The 26090-nt window shown below is 41.9% G+C and overlaps 1 protein-coding gene and 1 pseudogene across 3 annotated transcripts in view; one reads left to right on the top strand and one right to left on the bottom strand.

Moving 5' to 3' along the window:
- Positions 1-26090, top strand: part of FGD6 (FYVE, RhoGEF and PH domain containing 6) — a 137448-nt gene that overhangs the window by 75962 nt on the left and 35396 nt on the right. For all 3 annotated transcript variants that reach the window (XM_037996690.2, XM_008004289.3, XM_073021004.1), the window contains exons 8-9: positions 1759-1846; positions 23831-23881. In XM_037996690.2, coding sequence (XP_037852618.2) covers positions 1759-1846; positions 23831-23881 — 139 coding nt within the window. The remainder of the gene's footprint in view (positions 1-1758; positions 1847-23830; positions 23882-26090) is intronic.
- On the bottom strand, positions 11311-12011 carry LOC103238891 (large ribosomal subunit protein eL14 pseudogene; annotated as a pseudogene).

Raw genomic sequence — 26090 nt, 5'->3', positions numbered from 1 at the left:
TAATAACCTGTTTAGAGTATGTGTCAGCCAAAGCTTTGACTTTTGACTCAGAGCTGTGAGTGTGGAACCCTGATTTAATTAGAGATAAAATCACAAGTCCCCTCCACCAATTTGGAGTAAAATTTGAGTACTGTATTTTAATACTTACTTGTTTTGAAGCTTAAAAGATCGATGAATTCCAGTCAGATAAAACTAGAAATAAAAAGGATTTTTGTTTGTTTGTTTTTGTTTTTGTTTTGGGATGGAGTCTACCTCTGTCACCCAGGCTGGAGTGCAGTGGCGTGATCTTGGCTCACTGCAACATCTGCCTCCCAGGTTCAAGTGATTTTCCTGCCTCAGCCTCCCAAGTAACTGGGATTTCAGGCGTGTGCCACCATGCCCAGCTAATTTTTGTATTTTTAGTAGAGACAGGTTTCACTATGTTGGCCAGGCTGGTCTCAAACTCTTGATCTCGTGATCCACCCACCTTGGCCTCCCAAAGTGCTGGGACTACAAAACCACCTCACCTGGCTGAAATGAAAAGTTTTTAAAATATTATGGTATTGCTGATTTCTGATTTGTGCAGTAGACAAATAATTAAACTTTAAAGTCATCTGTAATTTTTTCTTCTTTTCCTCTCCTCTGTTGTCTTTGTGCTATCAAAAAACAAAGTGTGATGTAATTGTGGCAAGTGATGATTGACCCAGGTTTTGGTAAGAGTCCAGTGAGTTGTTGTGTTACCTTGTTAACAAAAGAAAACAGGGAACCATAAAGCCGGGAGAATTAGCCATCTGAGTTAATGATGCTTGAAGGAAAGATACTTTGTTAACATGCGTTATCATTATAATTTTGTAATCACTCTGTGTACCAGACAGTGGTGGTACATATTTAGAAAATGATAAAAGTCTGAGCAAATCTGACAAAACTTATCCACCAACTTGTGCTATGTTAGAAGCATGATATTTTTTTGTAGTTCTTAGGATGTAGGGACATTTTCACTTGGCCTTTTTGATGCCACCCTACAGTAAACTCTTAGGTTGGAGAATGAGGCTGAGGCTCAGGAATGGGCTGAGATAGATGTCTGTTGTACATACTAAGGAAGAGAGGTTTCAAGGGATAACCATATCTCTTTGTATTCAAACCAAAATGGGGTTCCACAATCTATGTTCCTATAAACGCTGTGATTTGGGGGCTATCTTTTTATAAGGCCATTCTGCAAAAGACTTTTACATTCTTCAGACTTCTTAAAGAACGGATACTTAGCAAGGCCACTTTTCAGGTTATCTTTACTTTCTACAGTTCTCCCCGCCACCACTATTATTTTGACTATATTGACCACAAGGCTCTGATTATTATTTGAATCCAATTCCTGGCAGTTGTATTTCTGCTGCCGTATTTTGGGGGCCATGCATTTCCTTGGTCCATTGGGATTTGTTTGTATTTATCAATACAAGTGGGAGCTGCTGGGTAGGGTGGGCTCTAACTAGCCTAGGACCCAGACTGTGGCTACCACGCTGTTTGAAGGGTTGTTAACAAGTTTTCCTAGGAGCAAGTGATTTCAGGGACTGCCTACAGGAAAGGGTGGAGGTTGGTGGTCAATCTGGCTGGGGTTCACTCTCAGTGTGTCTAACAGCTGTACCTTAAAATAAAAGAGAGCCTCTCTCCTAATCTCCTTCCAGAGTTGCTTGATGTTTAAAGTTTGGTTTCCTGAGCACTTGAATCCGGGTCCCTTGCTTCTTAGAAAACACTATGTTTATTTTGGATGCCTTCTCCTTTCAGATGAGCCCTCGCTGTGCTAATCTGGCCCTCAAGCACTATCTGCTGAAGCCGGTTCAGAGGATCCCCCAGTACAGACTGTTGCTGACAGGTGGGCTTCTCCAGCATTTTGTCAACACCCAGTTGGTTTATCTATCATCCAACTCTTCTTGCCTTTATGAAACTCTGCCTTTCCTAATAGTGTGTCTCTTTGTATATCACCCCAGTCACCATGTTGCCTAATATGTGGATTTGTAGATTGCTTATGTACCTAACATATACAGTTGCCCGAACTGAACAGCTTTCGGTTCTTTGATCGTCCATCCATGTGTGCATTTTCACCCCAGGGCATTCATATATGTAGCTATGTTTTATTCAGAACATCTTTGACCATCCCAAGCCCATACCCCTGCATCATTTTACCTGTCTAATATTAATTCCAAGAAGGTACTTTTGCCAGGTGCAGTGGCTCATGCCTGTAATCCCAGGCATTTGGGAGGCTGAGGCTGGCAGATCACGAGGTCTGGAGTTCGAGACCAGGCTGACCAACGTGGTGAAACCCCATCTCTAATAAAAATTCAAAAATTAGCTGGGTATGGTGGCACACGCCTGTAATCCCAGCTACTCAGGAGGCTGAGGCAGGAGAATCACTTGAAAATGAGAGGCAGAGGTTGCAGTGAGCTGAGATTGTGCCATTGCACTCCAGCCTGGGCAGGCGACAGAGCAAGATTCTCTCTCAAAAACAAAAAGAAGGTACTTTCCCCAATTACTCAAGAATGGAGTTTAGAGGGTCACTCCCACATATTTATATAGCGCTATGATAGCCCTAGTTACTTGCCTCAGAAGGTTGTTATAAGGTTTGATTAATGAGCTAAATGTGGACAGTGCTTAGAATAGTACTATAGCTGGTGCAGTGGACACGCCTGTAGTCCTAGCTACTGGAGAGGCTGAGGTGGGAGGATCTTTGAGCCCAGGAGTTTGAGACTATCCTAGGCAATATAGTGAGACTGCTATCTAAAAAAAACAGGAATAATGCTTTAATTATAACAAGTTCGAGGCTGGGCGGGGTGGCTCATGCCTGTAATCCCAGCACTTTGGGAGGCCGAGGAGGGCGGATCACGAGGTCAGGCATTTGAGACCAGCACGGCCAAGATGCTGAAACCCCGTCTCTACTAAAAATACAAAAATTAGCCGGTGGTAGAGGGCACCTGTAATCCCAGCTGCTCGGGAGGCTGAGACAGAGACTCGCTTGAACCCGGGAGGCAGAGGTTGCAGTGAGCCAAGATCACACCACTGCACTCCAGCCTGGGTGAAAGAACAAGGCTCTGTCTCAAAAAAAAAAAAAAAAGTTCTACTAAGTATTACCTTCTATTAGTATTAGTAATAGTATTCTTATCATGATAGTTATTTCCTTATCATGATAATAGTCTATCTTCTACTAAACTGTAAGCTTCAAGATCATAGAACTATGTCTGTTTAGTAAAGAAAAAAGAAGGAAAGAAAAAAGCAAAAACACTATAAGTGAAGGAACATGCTGTAATCAGGCCTTTGTATTCACTGGCTCTTTAAATCCTTACCATAGCCTTGCAAATACCAGTTTAATCTTCACAGATGAGATAACAGGTTTATTGAGATTAAGTAGTCTGGTATCACAAAAAGACAAGTGTAGTCTCAGTACCAAACATAGTTACCCAACACCTACTACTAGGTTCTCTGGAATATTTGCTGAACTGTATTGGGTGTACAGTGACTTAACATGCGTATATAATATGCATTAAAATTGTATCAAAATGGACAAGAACATCAAAATGTGGCAACGACTGTAAAGTCAATGTGTTCTAATTTTCTATAAGTAAATTTGGAGGTACTTGGTTTCTGTTACTCTCCTTAATAAATGGTGTGTTTGGTTTTCTTCTTTACTTCGCTCTCTTAAGCCAAGAGCTATATTGGAGGTAATAGGTGAATCCTGAAAAACCAGGATTTCCTCATTACTCTTTAGGCAAACGTTTCAGCAGTTCAAAGCTTGCCTAGTGACAGACTGCTCACGAGGAAGGACCTACCTTTTAGCCCCAGGACAGGCTGGAGTGCAGTGGTGCCATCTCGGCTCGCTGCAGCCTCCATCTCCCAGGTTCAAGCGATTCTCCTGCCTCAGTCTCCAGAGTAGCTGGGATTACAGGCATATGCCACCATGCCTGGCTAATTTTTGTATTTTTAGTAGAGATGGCGTTTCACCATGTTGACCAGGCTGATCTCGAACTCCTGACCTCAAGTGATCCACCCACCTCAGCCTCCCAAAGTGCGGAGATTATAGGCATGAGCCACCAGAACTGGCCCTTAATTTAAATTTCTAACTATGAATCAGGCACTAGATTTCTCTCTGGAATGACATAAAGCCAACTGAATAATTTAAGGATATCCTGTCCCTCTGTACTTTCTTCTGCTTTTGGCAGAGATTTAGAATACACAGGGCAAAGGGAAGTACTGATACACATGTTGTGTTTTTGCTAGATAAATTCAGTGCTGTCATAAACCAGCTATTGAATGGTGTAGGCTATTTCCACAGCTGTCAAATGAAGTACTGTTTTCAGTGGCCAAAGACAGCTGTGGTTTCAAATGGGAGGGGAATGGAGCAAGAATCTGAAGATTTAATGCACAGATTAATTTTTTCATTTTATTTATTTATTTATTTATTGAGACAGAGTCTTGCTCCATTGCCAGGCTGGAGTGCAGTGGCCCAATCTCAGCTAACTGCAACCTCTGCTTCCTGAGTTCAAGAGATTCTCCTACCTTAGCCTCCCAAGTAGCTGGGACTACAGGTGCGTGCCACCATGCCGGGCTAATTTTTTGTATTTTTAGTAGAGACAGGATTTCAACATGTTGGCCAGAATGGTCTTGATCTCTCGATCTCGTAATCCACCTGCCTTGGCCTCCCAAAGTGCTAGGATTAACAAGCATGAGCCACAGCGCCCAGCCATATTATTTATTTTATTTCACACACTATGACTGTTCTAAGGAGTGAAAAGTCTACATGCGTCAAATTTAGGTTTCATGCTTAGTTTGTTTTTGATTGAGAAAGGGTGAAATGACAAAGGCAGGTTTTTTAAAAGCCTGTTTACTAAAATAGGTGTTTTTTTTTCTTTTTTTTGCTCTGTCGCCCAGGCCAGATCTCAGCTCACTGCAAGCTCCGCCTCCCGGGTTTACGCCATTCTCCTGCCTCAGCCTCCTGAGTAGCTGGGACTACAGGCACCCGCCACCTCGCCCAGCTAGTTTTTTGTATTTTTTAGTAGAGACGGGTTTCACCGGGTTAACCAGGATGGTCTCAATCTCCTGACCTCGTGATCCACCCATCTCAGCCTCCCAAAGTTCTGGGATTACAGGCTTGACCTACCGCGCCCGGCCACTAAAATAGGTTTTAACTAGGTTCAGTGACCTATGCTTGTAACCCAGCAGCTCAGGAGGCTGAACAGGGAGGATTGCTTGAGCCCTCACTTCAAGGCTGCAGTGAGCTGTGGTCATGCTACTGTACTTCAACCTAGGTGACAGTGAGAATTCCATCTCTTAAAAAAAAAAAAAGGAAGAATTTTGTTCTATAATACCAACATCATGTGAGCTTGGAGTTATTTTTAGTTTGAGCTACCTCTTATTTAATCTTAGATTGGAAAATCTTTTCCATTATTAATTAATTAATTAATTTTCTTTATTTGGAGGCAAAATCTTGCTGTGTTGCCCAGGTTGTAGTGCAGTGGTGCAATCTCAGCTCACTGCAGCCTCTGCCTTCCAGGTTCAAGTGATCCTCCTTCCTCAGCCTCCCAAGTAGCTGGGATTATAGGCACCTGCTACCACACCTGGCTAATTTTTGTATTTTTAGTAGAGACATGGTTTTGCCATGTTGGCCAGCCTGGTCTCAAACTTCTGACCTCAGATGATCTGGCCATCTTGGCTTTTCCATTCGTTAATTGATGTACAATACCTTATATATAGTAGGCCCTCAATACTGGTGGATTTGGGATGGGAAAAAGTGATGAATGGCCTGGTCAAGGCCACAAAATCAGGACTAAAATTAAAGAAAGAACATAGACCTTGTATTCTTCATCCTATGCCTTTTTTTCCATTGTTTAAAATTCTTTCCTTCCTCCAAGCCTGACCTGAAATCAGGTCAGAAGTCCATTCTCTTTGTAGCCATCTCTGATTGCTTCTGTTCTCCAACCTTGAGCTCAGGGAGCGTGTCTTATATTTATGATTTAGTGGCCTCCAAAATATCTGAGTCAGTTTGGGATATGTTGAAGCTGTTCAGGAAATAATTTAGATTGGTTTTAAGCTGGGTTTAAAACATCTTGCCAGGTGTGGTGTCTCACGCCTGGAATCCCAGCACTTTGGGAGGCTGAGGCGGGCCGATCACCTGAGGTCAGGAGTTCGAGACCAGCCTGACCAACATGGAGAAACCCTGTCTCTACTAAAAATGCAAAAATTAGCCAGGCATGGTGGCACATGTCTGTAATCCCAGCTACTCTGGAGGCTGAGGCAAGAACCCAAGAGGCAGAGGCTGTGGTGAGCCAAGATCACGCCATTGCACTCCAGCCTGACCAACAAGAGCGAAACTCCATCTCAAAAAAAAAAAAATCTCATTAGCCAAAATGTTTTTAGTTCAAAGAACGACATTGAGACAACATTTTGGAGATCTAAGGTGTATTAGAGATGATATCTTCTCCTAAAAAGAAAGGCACAAGCAGAAAGGTGAAATGTCCTCCCAAGCCTACACAGCTTAATTGAAGCACCTGTATTCCTATAATCCTAAGGACATTCCCATAACCTTGCAGGTCAGTACTAAAGATTGGCTTTTTTATTTTTGTATTTAAGTGATCTATCCTGTTAACTGATGCTTTTTATTTTTACGTAAAATTTTCTGATTTTTCTAATACTGAGTTTTGTAATGTTCTGATTACTCTCTGCTTTGCAAGATACATCTACTGTTACTATGAAAGTACTGCTCTCTGGGCCCTGAGATTATTTTTTTTTTTATAAATTTCATGTAGAAACAGGGTTTCCCCATGTTGTCCAGGCTGGTCTCCAACTGCTGGGGTCAAGTGATCATCCCACCTTAGCCTCCCAAAGTGCTGGCATCACAGGCCTGAGCCACTGGGCCCAGCCTGAGATTTTTTTAAGTTGGATTTTAAGTCTTAAATTTGCATCTTTCAAACATGTTAATTACTTTGGATAATAAAGCTCGAATGATTTAATCCTCCAACAACCTTGTGAGGTAAGTACTTTTATTTCTGTTTTGGAGTTTGGATTGATTCCAAATGCACAGTATATACAAGAGCAGACAGGAGTGGTACTTCATTCATTTGAGGCAACTCCTGGCAACTTTAAGTTTCGGGCTGAGAAGGGGAAGGAGTCAGTACTCCTGATTCAGTGTTAAGTAGGTTTGTGCCTCCCACTGAGATAATGCATAGATGATAAGATAAGATGGTTTCTTCTGGAATCCTTTTAGAAAAGATCAGTGGAAATTCCCAGATAGAGCAGTCTATCGCTGATGTTCAAATAACCATGTTATTGTCTTGCAGCTTTTTCTTTCCTGTACTTACTTAAGATTTCTATAGGGTATTCTATTTAGGCAATCTCTTCCTGCATTGTAGTAAAAAACTTACACCTACATTCTTATTAGTATTTTTTTTAAGATCAATTCAAATCCAGATCTAAAAGAATGCATATAGTTGTATAACAAAATCGGTGATTTATATAATTTAAGCCTAAATATCTGTATATTTTGGCTGGGCACGGTGGCTCATGCCTGTAATTCTGGCACTTTGGGAAGCTGAGGTGGGCAGATTGCTTGAGCTCAGAAGTTGGAGACCAATCTGGCCAACATGGTGAAACGCTTTCTCTACTAAAAATACAAAAAGTAGCTGGGCGTGGTAGCATGCGCCTGTAATCCCAGCCACTCGGGGGGCTGAGGCAGGAGAATCACTTGAACCCAGGAGGTGGAGGTTGCAGTGAGCTGAGATTGCACCACTGCACTCCAGCCTGGGTGATAAAGCAAGGTTCTGTCTCAAAAAAAAAAAAAAAAAAAAAAAAAAACTTGGAAATTTTACTTTTGTATTGGCTACTCAAGGCCAGTTTATCAGGCTGGATCCTATTTGAAGCTGGGAAGAATGGGAAGAAAACAGACACTGCTATCAGAGCAGCCTTAACTTACACCATTGCTTATCTTCTTTCTCATCTCTTCAGGATAGAGACCATCTTTATTATACTATCCCAGTGTCAGACATAGATCCTGGAACACATCAGGGACTCAGTCAACTGAAAGGTGTAGTTAGGGAAAGGGAGAGTTGCTCTTTTTTGTAAGGTTGAGAGTCCCCATGCAGTAGCAGCAATGAGTGTTGGATGGATGGATGGATGGATGGATGGATGGATGGATGGATGGATGGATGGATTAATGTTTAAAAGCATTCTTTCAGTCATCCAGTCACAAAATTATGGAAAGGACTGAAATTCTCCCCTTTTCTCTTTCCTCCCTGTAGAACCTGCCAGCAAATTTTCCTCCACCTCTAGTCTCTGCTCCTTCTATTTCTTTGTTATGCTCCAGGTCAGGCCCTTCTAAACTCATGCCATTTTATAGCAATATTTTGCTGGTGGTCATGCTACCTCTTACCACACCTCCATGTAGCCTAGTACAGTTACTGCCTAATTTATCTTCCAAGGATACACTTTCATTCTGTTTATTAGAAAAGTTGAAAACCCTCTTATTCATGGTATAAAGACCACAATTTATAACCCAGAATTACTTGAACCTTCTTTTCCTTTGGTCTAGCTATAGTAGGTTTCTCGCTCTCTCCTGAAAGCTGTCCTTCAAAACCAGAATCTCTCCTCCATTAATCACTCCACTAACAAATATTTATATATATTGGTCCTGCGCTAGACACCCATATACACTGGCAGACAACACAGTGGTAGCCGCTACCCTGATGGGGCTTACAGTCTTCCTCTTTGAGGTCATGCCCAGTCACTCAGGCCCCCACTGAGCTTTCTCCTTTGCAATTCCTAAAATTGTATTGATCTTGCCCTTTGTCTTGTGACTGAATCTTTTAGTTGTTTAATTATACCATGGCTCTGTGCCTTATCTTCTCCACTAGATTGTAAACCCCTTGAAGGCAGAGGCAGGGCGGGGCATGGTGGCTCATGCCTGTAATCCCAGCGCTGAGTTGGGAGGATCTCTTGAGCCCAGGAGTTTGAAACCTGCCTGGTCAACATAGTGAGACCCTGTCTCTACAAAAGAAAAATTTAAAAATTAGCTAGATATGGTGGCACACACTGGTCATCCCAGCTACTGAGGAAGCTGAGGCAAGATGATCACTTGAGCCCAGGAGTTCGAGGCTGCAGTGAGCTATGATCATGCCTGCTGTACTTCACCCTGGGCAACAGAGCAGGACACCCTATCTCAAAAAAATAAAGTCAGAGGCAGACTTTAGTGCAAGTAGCAGTCACAAAACATATTCATTCAGTTTGAGAAAGTATATTCTGGTGATGTGTTATTTTTGTAAGGGTCACTTTTTGTCTTTGAAGGGATCTTTTGTGCATATAAAAATATTTAAGGATTATGAAAAAATAAAGTCTTTTTGCATCTTCTACCATCCAGAGATGGATATCACATATCCTTTTAGTCTTTTTCCCTCTACCTGTGCTATATGTTGTGTAATTTTTTTTTTTTTTCAGTAAAAAGCCTTTCATTTGTGGAAGGTTATTACTTTGGTGTTGAGTCAGTAAGGATGCTGATAGAGAAAATATAAGATTGAGGAATTTAAAAATTCCTCTGAAAAGTCTTTTCCACTTATGTATTTAGAAAAAAAACAGTTCTTTGAACTTTGATTAAATGTGGATCAGGTGGTTTCTTTGATCTGTTCAAAATATTTATGTTATATAAAAGGGTACTTTAACAACGTACTATATTACTTTTTCTTGTTGTCTTTGCCTTTAGTCTAGGATGATGTTAACTGCCTCTAGGTTTTAGAAATCTAAGATTTCTCATGTTGGTAGAAAATGAGATATTTAAAACATCTGTTATAGTGTTCTAAAGCTATAAATTTGAGCTATGTATAGGCTAACAAGCACACATAAAAAAGATCATAATTAAATTAATAGATGACTTTTTTTTTTTTGAGATGGAGTCTTACTCTGTCACCCAGGCTGTAGTGCAGTGGCACGATCTTAGCTCACTGCCACCTCCGCCTCCTGGGTTCAAGCGATTCTTCTGCCTCAGCCTCCTGAGTAGCTGGGACTACAGGCACGTGCCTCCATGCCTGGCTAATTTTGTATTTTTAGTAGAGGCGGGGTTTCACTATATTGGCCAGGCTGGTCTCGAACTCCTGATCTCGTGATCCACCCGCCTCGGCCTCCCAAAGTGCTGGGATTACAGGCATGAGCCACTGTGCCTGGCTGCTAATAGATGACTCTTTTTTAAAAACCCTTACGGAAAACTTCTGTTTAGCAAGTATTTATTTTAAAATCTAGGGTTAATTGTATGTATCAAAGTTATTTTACCACTTTCTCTAAGGCAGAACTTGATTTAAAAAAAAAAATAAAATAGGGCTGTCCTGGACTCCAGCCAAGGAATCTAGTTATCTGGTTTCTGACGAACCCAAAGGTCTCTGATATAAGGCAGTTCCATCCATGTAAATTAGGAAGATAATACTATTCAGAATTCAGAAATCATGTTGTAATTTGCTCTGCTCTTGTTCTGTTGCAATTCCTTTTTTTTTTTTTTTGGAGACCAAGTCTCACTCTGTCATCCTGGCCGGAGTGCAGTGGTATGATCTCAGCTCACCACAACTTCTGACTCCTGGGTTCAAGCAATTCTCCCACCAAAGCCTCTCAAGTAGCCAGGATTACAGGTGCCCACTACCATGTCTGGCTAATTGTTATTGTTGTGTTTTTTCTTTTTTTTTTTTTTTTGAGACAGAGTCTCACTCTGTCGCCCAGGCTGGAGTGCAGTGGTATGATCTCGGCTCACTGCAACCTCTACCTTCCAGGTTCAAGCAATTCTCCTGCCTCAGCCTCCCAAGTAGCTGGGATTACAGGCATGCGCCACCACTCCCAGCTGATTTTTTTGTATTTTTAGTAGAGACAGGGTTTCACCATGTTGGCCAGGCTGGTCTTGAACTCCTGACCTCAAGTGATCCACCTGCCTCAGCCTCCTAAAGTACGGGGATTACAGGCGTAAGCTACCATGCCTGGCCTTTGTTTTTTTGTTTGTTTGTTTATTTTTGTGTTTTTTTTTTTTTTTTTTTTTTTTTTTTTGAGACGGAGTCTTGCTCTGTCGCCCAGGCTAGAGTGCAGTGGCCGGATCTCAGCTCACTGCAAGCTCCGCCTCCCGGGTTTACGCCATTCTCCTGCCTCAGCCTCCCGAGTAGCTGGGACTACAGGCGCCCGCCACCTCGCCCGGCTAGTTTTTTGTATTTTTTAGTAGAGACGGGGTTTCACCCGGTTAGCCAGGATGGTCTCGATCTCCTGACCTCGTGATCCGCCCGCCTCGGCCTCCCAAAGTGCTGGGATTACAGGCTTGAGCCACCGCGCCCGGCCTATTTTTGTTTTTGTTTTTCAGAAAGAGCCATATTACTTTTTATAATTGTCTCTTATGCCTTCTTGCCAGGTGCCTTTGGAGCAGGTGCTTTCTGGGCTGGAGCTTTTTGACCCTTCTGAGTTTTTGGAGGGGGTGCTGCCTTCTGTCATGTGGCTTTCTGGACAGGAACCTTCTGGGCTGGAGCCTTCTTGCCCACAGCGGTCATCTTTTTTTGCTGTAACTTTAGCAGCAGCCACTTTTTTGGGAGAAGCTTTCAGGAGAGCTGCCTTTTGAAGCTTCTTTACTTGATGTTTTATTATTCTGTCTCTCATTTTCTTTGCCCTCATTACTTTAAAATGATCAGAATCTGTCATCTTGGCTTTCCTTTCTCTGGCTTCAATCTTTTTGGCCCATCTTGTGGCTGCCCATTTTGTATTGATGTCTGCCTTCTGCCAGGCTTGTGGGACATACTTCTGGCGGGAACCGTGTGGAAACTTGAGGATGAAATCAGTGAGCTGCATGTACTTGAAAGGCATGGCCTGTCTCCTCACTTGAGTGCCCTGTTCTGATCAGTAACATCTATGATCACAATTAATTTTCCAGCATGAGGTCCAAAGGAGATGTAGGCTACCCGGCCAACCTCCACAAAGCGCCTGAACACCATCTTGGCGGCGTTTGCAGAGAAGGAATTCATTTTTAATTGTAGTTGTGAACAAGGTATTTTGAGAGATAGTATTGAATAAATTGTGTCCAGGTATCCACAACATATAAATATGTGTTTATTTATTGAGACATGGTCTTGCTGTGTTGCCCAGGTTGGAGTGTGGTGGCAGGATCATGGCTTACTGCAGCATCAACCTTCCACACTCAAGAGATTCTCCCACTTCAGCCTGCCAAGTAGCTGTGGCTTGCACCATCATACCCAGCTAATTTTTCCTACTTTTTTGGAGAGATGGGATCTCATTATGTTGCCCAGGCTCGTCTTAAATTCCTGGGTGCAGGGGATCCTTACACCTCATCCTCCTAAAGTGCTGGAATTACAGGCATGAGCCACTACGCCCAGCCGTCCATGAAATATTTTAATGCTATGGAAAGTGTTTAGGGCGTATGAGCTAAGCACATTTCATCATCACTTCTTGGCCTTTTGGCTAAGATCAAGGGTAGCACATTTCATCCACCTGTTTTATTAGCTTAGAGCTTTTAAATGTAATCTTAGTTTCTCTGTAGAACAGTGGTTCTTAAATTTTTTTGTGCCTGGATTCTTCTGGCAATCTGATATAGCCTATAAGCGCTTCTCAGAATAATTTTTTTTAAGTGCTGAAAAAACTACATAAGATTAAAGGGAAAACCAATTGGGCTGAAGTACAGTTATTAAAAAAATTTTTTTTTTTTTTTTGCTATACCACAATAACAGTAATAAAATATTTTTTAATTGTGACATAGTAATTAATGCCTGTACTTCTTTAGTACTGCATTAAATAAGATCTGGTGGCAGATGTAATAACTACCGTGATTTTGAGGTAGGGGTGAGAAGAGTGCTAAGAGGGGTAAGATGTCTGCCACAACTGTAATATGCTATAAAAATATCTGTGGTGATAAAGTCACAGATATCACGGACACTGTTGTGGTTTGCACCTCCATTTATGATGGGAGAAAATCCTGTTTTTCACCTAGAGGTTAGTGAAAATAGGATAGGTTTGTTTGTGTGCCTCTTTTTGCCATCCAAATTTGCAGATACCCCGATTTCTACCCATGGACATTGCTACAAAGCCATTCTTTTTCCAATTCTAAGTGCAGATTTGACCCAGATTTCCTGCAAGTAGCCAAATGCCTCTGTTGCTGGGACTTGTCTTGGCAGAGCTATAGCAAGCAGAATGTGTTGCTAAAGTTTCTCTGGCAGTTTTTGTCAGAATCAGGAGCTCTCATCAGGACCTGTTTCAGTTGGAGAAAACACTGAACTTTAGTCAAATTTGAACTGTGGTACTTATATTTGCTTTATTCTTTGCTTGGCTGTTGGGTAATAAAATGTGCTTATCTCCCTAAACCTAAGTTTGCTTGTTGATACTGGGTGGTACAAACCAAATATGGGTAAGAACTTCTTTTAAATGTAGCTTGACTGTGCCAAGGCCATTTCCGTACACTTGAGATTCCTGCTTAATAAACTGGCAGCTACTAGAAAATGTATCCACTAAGAAGAGCAGTCTCAGGCCAGGCACAGTGGCTCACACCTGTAATCCCAGCTCTTTGAGAGGCCGAGGCAGAAGGATCCATTGAGCTCAGGAGTTCGAGACTAGCCTGGGCAACATAGGGAGACCTCGCTTCTTTAAAAAAAAAAAAAAATTAGCCATCGATGGTGGCACACACCTGTAGTCCCAGGCACTTGGGAGGCTGAGATAGGAGGATAGCTTGACCCCAGGAGGTCGAGGTTGGTCAAGGCTGCAGTGAGCTGTAGAACTCCAGCCTGGGCAACAGAGGGAAACCCTGTCTTCAAAAAAAAAAAAAAAAAAAAAAATTGAAGAAAGAAAGGCAGTCTCAGACAAGTCAAATCAAAATAGTATATATTGACTTTTGCAGTTTGCCTCTCCTTAGGACATTCTGGATATGCCTAGCTGGACTATCCCATTAAAAAGGGACCTAGGGAGATACCATGTATCATGAGATCTGTGTCAAAATTTTACCTTAGGATGGGCCTGGATTTGGGTTTGGTTTGTGAGTTCTGTGGGGATGCCGCCTCAGGACCAGGGTTGTGTCAAAGTCTAGGATAGACCAGGGCTTCCTTACATAATTCTTGGACAAGGATGCCTGCCTGTGCTTCAAATCCAGCCTGCACTTTCCTTGCCATGTTTTGTTCCCTGGTGAGGAGGGGGTGCATTTACCCAGGAAAGGGACCTTTTCTAATTCACAGAAAGGCAACCTGAGAGCCCAGAAAGATCACATTTTCTTTTTATTTTTTGACACAGAGTCTCACTCTGTCGCTCAGGCTGTACAACCTCCACTTCCCAGGTTCAAGCGATTCTCCTACCTTAGCCTCACGAGTAGCTGGGACTGCAGGCGCATGCCACCGGGCCCAGCTAATTTTTGTATTTTTATTAGAGACAAGGTTTCACCATGTTGGCCAGGCTGGTCTCAAATTCCTGACCTCATGTGATCTGCCCACTTTGGCCTCCCCAAGTGCTGGGATTACAGGCATGAGCCACTGTGCCCCTCCCGAGATCACATTTTCTAACTTAGGCAAGCACCACCTCTATAAGAGGTGGCTCTAGGCCACATACATATTCAAGGACTAGAATTGAATGAGTATTTGAGAAGCAGAAGAATTAGAGCCAAAGGCCAGAGCAATTTTTTTTTTTTTTTTTTTTTTTTTTTTTTTTTTTTTTTTTGAGACTGAGTCTTACTCTGTTGCCCAGGCTAGAGTGCAATGGTACAATCTCAGCTCACTGCAACCTCTGCCTCCTGGGTTCAAACAGTTCTCCCACCTGAGCCTCCCGAGTAGCTGGAATTACAGACGTGATCCACCACGCCCAGCTAATTTTTGTATTTTTAGTAGAGACGGGATTTCACCATGTTGGCTAGGTTGGTCTCAAACTCCTGTTCTCAGGTGATCCACCTGCCTCAGCCTTCCAAAGTGCTGGGATGACAGGTGTGAGCCACTGCACCTGGTGTACCAGATCTTGTTCTAGGTGCAGGGGCTGTAACAATAATTAAAATCAGGCTTTCTGTCCTCAGGAAGGCCACAGTTTTAGCATTTGTGCATAAAATGATACCTTATACTATAGTACCATTTACTTAGCTTCTAATATATTCATGACGTTACATATTCTCATTATAGTTAACTTCGAATTTTGGAGTTTTATCATTACTTGTCAGAATGATGTTGTGCATAGAAATAAATAGGATATGTACATTGTTAAATAATAATTCTGGGAGGCAAATGCCAGTCCATACATATTCTAAGGCGTCAACAATTAAAGTTACACAATACCACTGAAAAATAGACCTATTGATTTTTTTATAAAAGGAATTATTCTTTATGGAATAAGGAAGTAACTTGAAATTGACTTTGTTTATAGGAATCTAATGTATGACAAAGTAGGAAACCCAAGACAATATGAAAAGAAAAGATTGTTTATTAAATAACCTATTAATAATTTGAAAAATAGCCAGCGTGGTACAACCTCATTTCTACTAAAAGTACAAAAATTAGCTGGGCATGGTGACACACATCTGTCGTCGCAGCTACTGGGGAGGCTGAGGTAGGAGAATCCCTTGAACCCAGGAGGCCGAGGTTGCAATGAGCCAAGATCATGCCACTGCATTCCCGCCTGGGCAACAGGAGAGACTCCATCTCAAAATAACAATAATTTGAAAAACCAATCAAGATCACTACATTAATATATATACTACAAATAGAATCAGAACTAAATATGAAGAATTATAAAATTGGCTATTTATTGAAACTCTAAAATGAACACAGGAGGAAAGATAGTTTTGTAGGCCCAGAAAAATAAAGCAATTATAAAGGAATATATATTTTCTTTTCTTTTCTTTCTTTTTTTTTTTTTTTGAGGCAGAGTTTCACTCTTATTGCCCAGGCTGGAGTGCAGTTATGTGACCCTGGCTCACTGCAACCTCCGCCTCCTGGGTTCAAGCAATTCTCCAGCCCCAGCCTCCTAGTAGCTGGGATTACAGGTGCCCACCACCACGTCCAGTTAATTTTTTGTATTTTCAGTAGAGATGGGGTTTCACCACGTTGGCCAGGCTGGTCTTGAACAACTGACCTCAAATGATCTGCCCGCTTCAGAGTGCTGGGATTACAGGGGTGAGCCACAGCACCCACCCTGTAAATGAAAATATTGACACTTTTCATTTTATTTTATTTATTTTATCTTTTGAGGCACCTTTGCACCATATAGTAACATTAAAATATTATAAAAGTTTAAAATATAGTCAAAGTAAAAAGGCAAATAGCACATCAGAAAATGTACCTCTAGGAAATTTTCATTTCAGTACAAATACTAAAAATAGACATCTAGACTAAAAATATGAACAAATATGACTTAGGAAAAAAGCACATAATAAATATATCGTGGTGTATCATGTCCTTTGGGGGATAAATATCAAATAAAACAGGTTATTAGTTTACTAGCAACAAAAAACTACAACACACAAAACTGGCATTTACTAAAACTGGTGTTCTCATATATTTGTATTTAAAATTTTCACATCCCATTAGGAAAGGTTTTTTGTGATATGTATCAAGCACTCAAAAATAATTTAAATTTTTTTTTTTTTTTTTGAGACGGAGTCTCACTCTGTCGCCCAGGCTGGAGTGCAGTGGCGCAATCTCGGCTCACTGCAAGCTCCGCCTCCCGGGTTCACGCCATTGCCCTGCCTCAGCCTCCTGAGTAGCTGGGACTACAGGCGCTTGTCACCGCCCCCGGCTAATTTTTTGTATTTTTAGTAGAGACGGGGTTTCACCATGGTCTCGATCTCCTGACCTTGTGATCCGCCTGCCTTGGCCTCCCAAAGTGCTGAGATTACAGGCGTGAGCCACCGCACCCAGCCTTAAAAATTTTTTTTTTTTTTTTTTTTTTTGTTGAGATGGAGTCTAGCTCTGTCACCCAGGCTGGAATGCAGTGGTGCAATCTCAGCTCACTGCAACCTGTGCCTCCAGGGTTCAAGCAATTTTCCTGCCTCAGCCTCCCGAGTAGCTGGGATTATAGGCGCACACCACCATGTCCTACCAATTTTGTATTTTTAGTAGAGACAGAATTTCGCTATATTGGCCAGGCTGGTCTTGAACTCCTGACCTCAGGTGATCCACTTCCCTCACCCTCCCAAAGTGCTGAGATTACAGGCATGAGCCACCACGCCCAGCCTAAAATTTTTTTTAACTTTAGTTTTTTTCTATGTCACAAATCATGAAGCAAAAAAAAATTATTCTCCTTGATCCCAAGGAAAGAATCTGAAATATGGAAGAAAGCATGCTTTGTTTATTTATTTATTTTAATTTTTGTTTGTTTGTTTCTTTTGAGATGAATTCTCACTGTGTCGCCCTTCCTGGAGTGCAGTGACACGATCTCGACTCACTTCAACCTCCACCTCCTGGGTTCAAGCAATTCTCCTGCCTCAGCCTCCTGGGTAGCTAGGACTACAGGCACATATCACCATGCCCGGCTAATTTTTGTATTTTTAGTAGAGATGGGGGTTTCACCATGTTGGTCAGTGTGGTCTCGAACTCCAGACCTCGTGATCCTCCCGCCTCGGCCTCCCAAAGTGCTGGGATTATAGGCTTGAGCCACTGCGCCTGGCCTATTTTTTAATTTTTATTTTTGTTTTTTTGAGACAGAGTCTTGCTCTGTCACCTAGGCTGGAGTGCAGTGGCACAATCTCGGCTCACTGCAACCTCTGCCTTCTGGGTTCAAGCGATCCTCCTGCCTCCACCTCCCTAGTAGCTGGGATTACAGGCATGCGCCACTACCCCCAGCTAATTTTTGTATTTACAGTAGAGATAGGTTTTTGCCATGTTGGCTAGACTGGTCTCAAACTCCTGACGTCAGTTGATCTGCCCACTTCAGCCTCCCAAAGTTCTGAGATTACAGGTGTGAGCCACCGCAGCTGATGGTAGTAATCAGTGTTACTTATAATCCAAACCCATTAACTTACAAAAGTAAAAGAGGACAGTATTTATAATTATGCCTGGACAGCAGGTATAAGGCAAGATCATATGGGGAAATTAGGATGTATTGCCATCCTACTTATATAAATAGGCAAAACAAATTAAATGCACTAAAGAGCTAATAGAATATCTAAGCACTGTATGATATACCCCAGGATGGTTTTTAAGTCAAATCAAGCATTTATAAAAGCAAGGAAATAGTTTAGTAATCGTTTTTCTCAAAGAGGTGTTCATAGTTTAAGTTTTCCTCATTATTTAATTTTTCAAATTTTTCATTTTTTATTTTATTATTGGACAAAATATATTTCATGATATTTTAGAATGAAAACAGTTTTCATTCTTGTTCAACCTAGTTATTTTATGTATGAGGATATCAACACAAAAAAATGCTAAGGGGCATGGCCAAAGTCCCATGCCTCGACTAGACATGGCTGGACCAGGCAGAGTAAGCATTTCTGTCTTTATTGTTATCATCATCATCATCATCATCATCTAAAGACTTAGAGATGGGTCTCACTGTGTGCCCAGGCTGTATCCTCCCACCTCAGCCTCCCATAGTGCTGGGATTACAGGCATGAGCCATTGCACCTGGCCGTCTTCTAATTCCAGAGCAAGGGCTCTTGACCACTTCACCAAGCTGCCTTGAAGTGTCAGTATGTTTTGTAACTTGACACTTGATGCTTGTTTTTGATATTTAAAATGATCAGTACTTTGTTTCACAAGTCAGGCTAATTTTAGGTTGTTTCTCACAAAATCTGAAACTTCGTAAAACTTTACAAAGGCATATTGACTAGACTTATTTTTCTCTGGATCCCATAATTCTGTATGTGTTGCTGATCCCACTACATATTTATGGAGGAAAGACGAAATCTGAAAAATACAAAGCAAGACATGTTCTCAAATTCAAAACACTTGACTTTGGAATGTTATCCCTCCTATACACTCATTTCCTCTGTGCTTTGCTGCCAAACATTTCTCAGTGCACAGTCCAGGAATCTGACTGGGTGTTGAATGCAAAAAGTCCCAGATTCCCATAGATGACTAGTTTTTAGTAATGGTTAACAGTACTTCCGCCTAGTTTCTGCTCTAAGTTGGTTATTTATTGATTAGGTAATCAATGAGTGGTGGTAAGGCTCCCTGGGAACCCTTATACAGAAAACTTAGATCTCCAACAAGATACAGTATATATTGGGTCCTCATCCATTCTCTCTCTCTTTTTTTTTTTTTTTTTGAGACAGTCTCGCCCTGTCATCCAGACTAGAGTGTAGTGGCATGATCTCGTTTCACAGCAAACTCCACCTCCTGGGTTCAAGCAATCCTCCTGCCTCAGTCTCCTGAGTAGCTGGGATTACAGGTGCCCGCTACCACACCTGGCTAATTTTTATATTTTTCGTAGAGATGGGGTTTCACCATATTGGCCAGGCTAGTCTCAAACTCCTGACCTCAAGTGATCTGCACATCTCAGCCTCCCAAAGTACTGGGATTACAGGCATGAGCCACTACGCCCGGCCTTGGGCATTTTTTGTTGGTGGTGGTGTTCCTGAGACAGTCTTGCCCTGTCGCCCAGGCTGGAGTGCAGTGGCGCGATCTCAGCTCACTGCAATCTCTGCCTCCCAGGTTTAAGCAAGTCTCCTACCTGAGCCTCCCGAGTAGCTGGGATTACAGGCATGCACCCCCATGCCTGGCTAATTTTTGTATTCTTAGTAGAGACGGAGGTTTCACCATGTTGGCCGGGCTGGTCTCAAACTCTTGACCTCGTGATCTGCCCACCTCGGCCTCCCAAAGTGCTGGAATTACAGGCATGAGCCACCGTGCCTGGTGACCTTGGGCATTTTATATGAGAACAATTAACTTGTACTGGCACCATGGCTCACACCTATAATTCCAGCACTTTGGGAGGCCAGAGTGAGAGAATCACTTGAGTTCAGGAGTTCAAGACCAACCTGGGCAACATAGACCTCTTCTCTATAAAAAAATCAAAAACTTAGCCCAACATGGTAGTACAGGTCTGTTGTCCTAGCTACTTGGGAGGCTGAGGTGTGGGACAACCACTTGAGCCTGGGAGATCAAAGCTACAATGAGCATTGATCACACCACTGCACACTCCAGCCTATGCAACAGAGCGAGACCTTCCTCCAAAAAAATAAAAAAAGTAACTTGCATATCCCTGAAAGTTGCACATAGTATGTTGTGTTCCAGTTAATTTTTTGCTGCTCATGTTGGGTGATGGTGATGGAGTTCATTAACTTTTATTAATCAGTGATGCCACCTGGTGGCCAGAGAGTATATTTTGTAGTGTACCTACACACTGAACCAACATTTGCTTTTTTTCCCTTTGATAAAAATAACCTCAGTGGCATTTGAGGCAGTTTTATTAGTGAAGTTTTGAATAATGCTCAATTTGTTTTGGCAGGAACAGAAAGGTCATAGAATACTACCAGTCTAACATGGCAAACTGAAATGACTGCTCTCTTCGTTGTTATTAGGAAAGCTTCTGCCGCATACCAGGTCCTAAATGATAGGTACTAGATGGTTCCCTATGACCAATATAGGCGTGTCTGTCTGGTCTCCTTTCCTGGGTTTCACCTGCGTTATAACAGTCACTGGAGCCAGCTACTGGTTTCACTGTTCCTCCCATCTGACTCAGGGTGATCAGTCACATTCTTATGCTGCAGTTAAAGCCCCAGGTGATTCTTAACTGTTTAAGGAGATCTTGGTCCTGCTCTCTTTGCCAAGGTAAAAGTCCTCAAAAAGATATACAGCAAGAAGATGCCCTAAAAATATGGATGGATGGACGGATGGATGGATGGATGGATGGATGAATAAGTTGGAGAGTTGAATTTTGGAGACCAAAATTTTTAAAAATTGGCAAGGAGGGTAAACCTAACTCCATTACTTCCTTGATTAATAGCATGATGTTGCAACGTATTAATGGTGGGTTTTCTGCTCAGTGTATTTAAACTGTGTTCATAAAAGTTCATGTTTGAGTACAAGCAAAGAAAATGCAACTTAGAAGCTTATCAGGCTCAGCATGGTGATTCTGAGGTCAGAATTTCCTAATATGGACATCTTCTGGGTAGCCCTTTTGGTTTAGAGAAGTATCTCTGTTTTCATTGGTATACTTCTGTATTAAAGAACAGAAATTTAAGACAAAATAGGAACTCGCCATGAGTCTGATATTTAGGTAAATCTGTGTTCCTTTCCACACTCTTCAGCTAACTAACAGCTTAAGGAAAATCACTTGATTAATGAGGTAGCTTAGGATTTGAGAACATCTAATAGGGAGGGTAAGTTTGTCTCCCCAACCCTGTCAACTTTCAGCCACAGAAATGTTAACTGTTTGCACTCAGAAAACACAGCTTATGTAATATATTGAATGCATTCTGAGTGGGGTCAGAGTGAGAATAAGTTTATTTTCATCTCCAGATAAGGCTAAGTGTAACGTGTATCTTATGTATTTTGTTAATTTGGGTTTTTAAATTTTTTTGTGTGCCTACTTCATTTTTCCTTTATATTTGGGGCGGATGCTCTCTTTGTTCAGATTAAGATCTAAATTGCTAGCGATGGTTTCTGGCAAGATAGAACCTATGCCATGGTGCAGGGAAGCTTGCTATGTTTATACATAACATCTCACCATGGCTTATTGCCAGTGCTGGATATTTATAATGTGCACGTCTAGACTCACACAGGCTCTTAGATCACTGTCTCAAAGATTTACGAAGTTTCAGCAGTTGGGCATGTGCTTGTGTCATCTGTTACGTTTGAAGATCTGGCACCGATACCCATGTTTTCCTTTGTTCCTTTGAGCATGATTTCATAAATCCATGAGGTGAAGTTATATCTATTCCATAATAGTACTAACTAGCAGTTGGGTCTGATAAAGATATATTCAGTTTCTGAACACCCCTTTCCTCCTTTCATTTTCTCAGTTCCCACTGGCATTAGAATTGGTTTTAGCATTTATTGCCTTTTACCTCAACTAAAATGCAATCCTAACTTAAAAGTAAAATATTATTGGCCAGGTGCAGTGGCTCACCGCCTGTAATCCCAGCAGTTTGGTAGGCTAAGGCCGGGGGATTGTTTGAGGCCAGGAGTTAAAGACCAGCTTGGACAACAAAGCGAGACCCTGTCTCTGAGGAAAAAAAAAAAAAAAAAAAATGCAAACATGGAGGCACACACCAGTAGTCATAGCTATTTGGGAGGCAGAGGCAGGAGGATTGGTTGAGTCCAGGAATTTGAGGCTGTAGTAAGCAATGATTGCATCACTGTGCTCCAGCCTGGGTGACAGGGTGAGACTCTGTCTTGAATGAGTAAGTGAATTGTTTTTATTCAGTAAGCATTTGTTGTCCCTTTTGTGCAAAGCCCCTGGCTAAGTGCTGTGTGAGGGAGAAAGATGTATCAGATGACTTGCTCACAAGGAGCTTTGAGTCTAATGAAAAAGAAAATGATAGAAGCATAAAGTGAGACTGCTGTGTCATGTGTTACTCAAAGGGAGAAAATGTTTCTTTCAAATGGAAATTTTTTAAGAGAAGTGGGATTTAAGAAGAGCCTTGAAGAATATGAGTAGAATTTGTATATGCGAGACAGAGAAAGGGATCGAGAAAAAGGGACAATTAGGGACAAAAGGTGTGAAGCCAGGGGACGCATGGGGAGTGTTTAAGGGGTTGCACAGAATCAAATTTAATCAGAACAAAGGGCCCATTTTAGGCAGTAGCAAGAGAGAGAAAAATTGATAGGGACTATGTAGCAGGGGACTTTAAATTCCAGGGAGGAATTTGTATTAATTTCACAGGTAATGGGAGACCATCCAGCATTTCTCAACAGAGAAGGAAGTATTGCCTTGAAATTCCATGACTGTCCTTGGTGTCAAAGATTTATTAAATATAGGTTCCTCTATTGCCTCAGTTTTTTTCTGTATTATAATAACTACTATATACCACATTGCTTATTTACAGACTATCTTCATCCAAACCAAGGTTTCTCAACTTCAGGCCTATTGATATTTTTTTTTGTTGTCAGATAATTTTTTTGTTGTTGTTGCAGGGCTGCATTATAAGATATTTAGCAGCATCTCTGCCGGGTGTGTGCATGCATGTGTGTGCGTGCATGTGTGTGTGTGTGTGTGTGTAGTAGAGATGGGGTTTCCCCATGTTGGCCATGCTGGTCTTGAACTCCTGACTTCAAGTGATCTACCCCCTTCGGCCTCCCAGAGGGCTAGGATTACAGGCATGAGCCACCGAGTCCAGTCTGCATCTCTGACTTCTAACCACTAGCCACAGTAGCACCCCCTTTTCCCCAGTTATGACAACCACAACTGTCTCCAGACATTGCCAGATGTACCCTGGGGGTCAAGTTTGTCCCCATTTGAAAACCACCTGTTTAAATACATATATTGAGTTCCCTTGGTGTCCTGAGCATTGTTAGACTCTTAGATGAACAAATCCAGGAGTCTTTTAGGGATTGGATTAATGCCTTAGAATTTTATACTAGATGTATGTCTGATCTCAAGATTAAGGTACTTTCCTATGTGTTGGAATAAAAGCTGAACTGGGCATTAGAAGACCTGAATTCTCATGCTGGCTTTGCCACCAAGAGGTTATGTGACTTGGGTGAGATCCTTTGCTCAGTAATCTGATTCCTCATGTCTAAAATAACCAGTGTTTCCTCCAAGATTCTTTCTAGCTCTGATGCTATGTCTTGATTCCAAATTGATCTCAGGGCTTTATTTTTTCACAAGTTAGCACAAGTTGGACTAGCATGTATATTAAACAGCAAGACTAATGGAAGTATTAAAAAGAAAGATATGTGTTTGGGGCTCACTGGTTTATTGTACTCAAATGCTTTTTTTTCTTCTTTTCTAGATTATTTAAAGAATCTTATAGAAGATGCTGGAGATTACAGAGACACTCAAGGTAAATAACTTTTGTGGTTGCAGAAGTTTTTATATTATGTTTATTTAGGTAGTGGACGAAAGTAAAAATATATTGATGACAAAATCTGTTACAAACTCTATTCATACGACTTGAAGGCCGGGTACAGTGGCTCACACCTGTAATCCCAGCACTTTGGGAGGCCGAGGCGGGTGGATCACCTGAGGTAAAGAGTTTGAGACCAGCCTGGCCAACATGGTGAAACCCCTTCTCTACTAAAAAAAATACAAAAACTAGCCAAGCATGGTGGTGCACGTCTGTAATTCCAGCTTCTTGGGAGGCTGAGGCAGGAGAATCGCTTGAACCCGGAAGGCAGAAGTTGCAGTGAGCCGAGATTGCACCACTGCACTCCAGCCTGGGCGAGACTCTGTCTCAAAAAAAAGACTTGAGGCCTTCCTGAAAACTCCATTTTGAGCAGATTCACATAGAACCAGATAAGTAGTAAAGCAGTGCTGGGATAGGTGAGATTATATGGACAGGGGAGACCCAAAGCCAGCCCTGCATGAGAACCAACCTCTTGCGACTGGCGGTGGGGAGAGCCAGCGTGGTGGCTGAGATCAGGAAGCTTTGCCCTCCTGTACTCAGTCACTCTGTGCTTGTGCCATATTCAGTTTCCCTAGAGGTCCATTTCTTTGTCTTTCAAAAACAGGATTGAACCAGAACATCTGCAAGGTCCTCAGGCTTCAAAATCATGAGTCCATGAAGTGACTAAACTACAAAGCAGGGATGAGTCTATAAAAGCATATTATTCTGGGACTGTTTAACATTAGGATATTAGCCTTCCCTCACCCATAGTAGTACTTAAGGGAAACAGTCCATTACATCATGAGGGACTCATAGCTAGTGGGATAATTGGAGTTCCTGTGTCTGTCTGCCTATCTGTGTCTCTCTCCCTCACAATCTCTCTCTCTCCCTCTCTTGCAGATAACACACACATATACACAGATTAATTCTGTTTGAGTGTTTCTGTTTAACCCCAACAACCTCTTTCAAATGTCACAGGTCTATCCCTTGTTCTTTTTTTGTTTGAGATAGAGTCTGACTCTGTCACCCAGGCTGGAGTTCAGTGGCACAATCTCGGCTCACAGCAACCTCCGCCTCCTGGGTTCAAGCAATTCTCCTGCCTCAGCCCCCTAAGTAGCTGGGATTACAGGCATGCACCACCATGCCCAGCTAATTTTTGTATTTTTAGTTTCACCTTATTGGCCAGGCTGGTCTCGAACTCCTGACCTCAAGTGATCTGCCCACCTTGGCCTCCCAAAGTGCTGGGATTACAGGCATGAGCCACCATGCCCAGCAACCCCTGGTTCTAACTGCAGAAACATATTAAACATTAATAATTTTATGAATAAACTATTAATTTTATGAATTTCGATCACATTATTATTATTCTTTTAATTTTTTGAGACAGAGTCTCACTTTGTCACCTAGGCTGGAGTGCAGTGGCACGAACACGGCTCACTGCAGCCTCAACTTCCTGGGCTCAAGTGATTCTCTTGCCTTAGCCTCCAAGTAGTCGGGATGACAGGTGTACACCATCACACCCTGCTAAGTTTTGTGGTTTTTTTGTAGAGATAGGGTTTCACTATCTTGCCCACGCTGGTCTCGAGCTCCTGATCTCAAGTGATCAGCCCGCCTTGGCCTTCCAAAGGCTGAGATTACAGGCGTGACCCATCACACCCAGCCTGATCACATTCTTGTATATCCTTTACATTTGCAGAATAAAAAGTTAACATTTTTAACCCCTTTGATAGAGATTCTTATTTATTCTCTTAATCATTTCACTTCCCTAACATCTTTTGTTTGTATACGTTATGCTTTTAAAGTAGATTTTTTTAAAGGAAAAGTTTGTGGTTGGGGATCTTACAAGTTTCCTGTCTTCAGTGATCATATCTATTTGATGAAAAAGTTTATAATACCCATCAAATAAAGAACAAAGCAAATGACTTCAAAGTAAGGGTGCACCAAGCAGGACAGAATTATTTGGATGACAGAGAAAAGTATGAAGGTTGAAGAGGCAGGGAAGCTTTGCAGGAAAAAGTAGGACTGGAGATGAGTGGGAGAATGGGGGGTAGGAAAAATGAGCATACCTGATGGCAGCCCCTCTCGTGAGGACACAAATTGTATATGGAACTTATAGAATAGAAAGAAAACATCTGTCCTGGGTCTTGGGCTTCTGCCTTCAATGAAA

The sequence above is a fragment of the Chlorocebus sabaeus genome, chromosome 11 (assembly GCF_047675955.1).
Source record: "Chlorocebus sabaeus isolate Y175 chromosome 11, mChlSab1.0.hap1, whole genome shotgun sequence".
NCBI lineage: Eukaryota > Metazoa > Chordata > Mammalia > Primates > Cercopithecidae > Chlorocebus > Chlorocebus sabaeus.
The sequence above is the reverse complement of the archived record's forward strand: the minus strand, read 5'-3'. Positions and strand labels throughout refer to the sequence as shown.